This window comes from Austrofundulus limnaeus, unplaced genomic scaffold (genome assembly GCF_001266775.1).
Source record: "Austrofundulus limnaeus strain Quisiro unplaced genomic scaffold, Austrofundulus_limnaeus-1.0 Scaffold2276, whole genome shotgun sequence".
NCBI classification, from domain to species: domain Eukaryota; kingdom Metazoa; phylum Chordata; class Actinopteri; order Cyprinodontiformes; family Rivulidae; genus Austrofundulus; species Austrofundulus limnaeus.
This window is the reverse complement of record NW_013954678.1, coordinates 15,248-16,594: the sequence shown is the minus strand read 5'-3', so window position 1 is coordinate 16,594 and position 1,347 is coordinate 15,248. Positions and strand designations below refer to the sequence as shown.

General features: G+C 39.7%; 1 protein-coding gene across 1 annotated transcript in view; it reads left to right on the top strand.

The window, feature by feature from the left end:
- hook1 (hook microtubule-tethering protein 1) overlaps window positions 1-1,299 on the top strand; it is a gene marked incomplete in the record, with an annotated part of 34,695 nt that extends 33,396 nt beyond the window's left edge. The window contains 3 exon segments of the mRNA XM_014034748.1: window positions 305-406; window positions 496-564; window positions 661-1,299. Of these exon segments, the coding sequence (XP_013890202.1) occupies window positions 305-406; window positions 496-564; window positions 661-819 (330 nt within the window).
- Between the last annotated feature and the right edge of the window lie 48 nt (window positions 1,300-1,347).

Here is a 1,347-nt window from a genome sequence, read left to right as displayed (position 1 = left end):
ATCACATCCCCAACAATCGGCGGTTGTAGAATTAAGTTGTAAAAGAGTTCATACACCGCTAGTTGGCAGTGTTGTGCCTACCATGCTTCTTCATACATGAATTGTTGCCAGCTAGTAAATGTCAAATTGAACTTGCGCTCTCAAATTAGCTTCTGCTAGTTTTTCTATGGCATAAGCAATTTTGAAGTTGTGGACCTAAATATTTTCATAAGCGCTTTAGAAATTGCGGAGCTAATTTTTGGATTAACGCTGCCCACCACTGATTATACCAAAAATATTTTACTTTGGATCTGTTTTTTTGAAGGTCATACGAGCCTTGGACCCAAAGCTAAATCCTGCCACTGCTGAGATTCAAGCTCTGAGGAACCAGTTAGCAGACCGAGACAAACGCATTCTTAACCTTGAAGTAAATCTGCATTTTCTCTCAACATAGACATGAAGACATGTTTTTAGGCAATTTTTTTCACACCGATGTTTGACTGGTTGTTCTTCCAGCGTCAGTGTGATCAGGCCATGCTAAGAGAGCATGAGGAGAAACTCATCGTCACTGCCTGGTATAATAAGGTAAAATAAAAGTGCCTCGGGTTTCTTATTGCATAATACATACTGTATTTTATGACCATCTGCTGACTCTGAAATGTCCGGTTTCTCTGTTCTCAGAGTCTGAACTTTCAGAAACTGGCTATGGAGTCACGTCTTACAAGTCGCACCCCCTCCATGCTCTTCTCCAATCAGTCCTTCTTGTCACAGCAGCGCCAAGTCTCAAACGTCCCGCGTAGAACTGCTTCTGTTAACGTGCCCGCCACTACCTCCAAGTAAACCTTATCATACACCAAATTATCCAAACAAGGCAAAAAATACACAACCCACTAACATGTGAGCAATTAAGTGACCTTATCTGCTCTGTTTTTGATGAGGGGTCAGGTATATCTGAGTTTAATGAACATGAGCTTATAGCATTGTTAGGGTATACTTCCACTGAAGATTATAGTTTAACTCACAACACAAAGCAACACATGCTGTCCTAGTTGTAGATTTGTGGTGAATGGTCACTCTGCTCTTTGATTTTAGCTTTCCCCCCTGCACTTAGAGCTTAACAATAACCAGTTTAGCTTGGTCTTTTCCATGTATAGATGCACTTGATCAGGAATGGAAGGCTTAACAGTTTTCTTCAAAATATGAGCCTGTTAAATTAACCATATTTATTCGTGTATAATACGATCTCATGTATAATACRATCTCATGTACGACCCCCTTTTTTTGAGCTTAAAAAGCATAAAAAATTTAATCCTCAAACTACCTCCAATTTCATCCAGACTTCAAGATTTTTCAGCCTTTGCAGTCTTT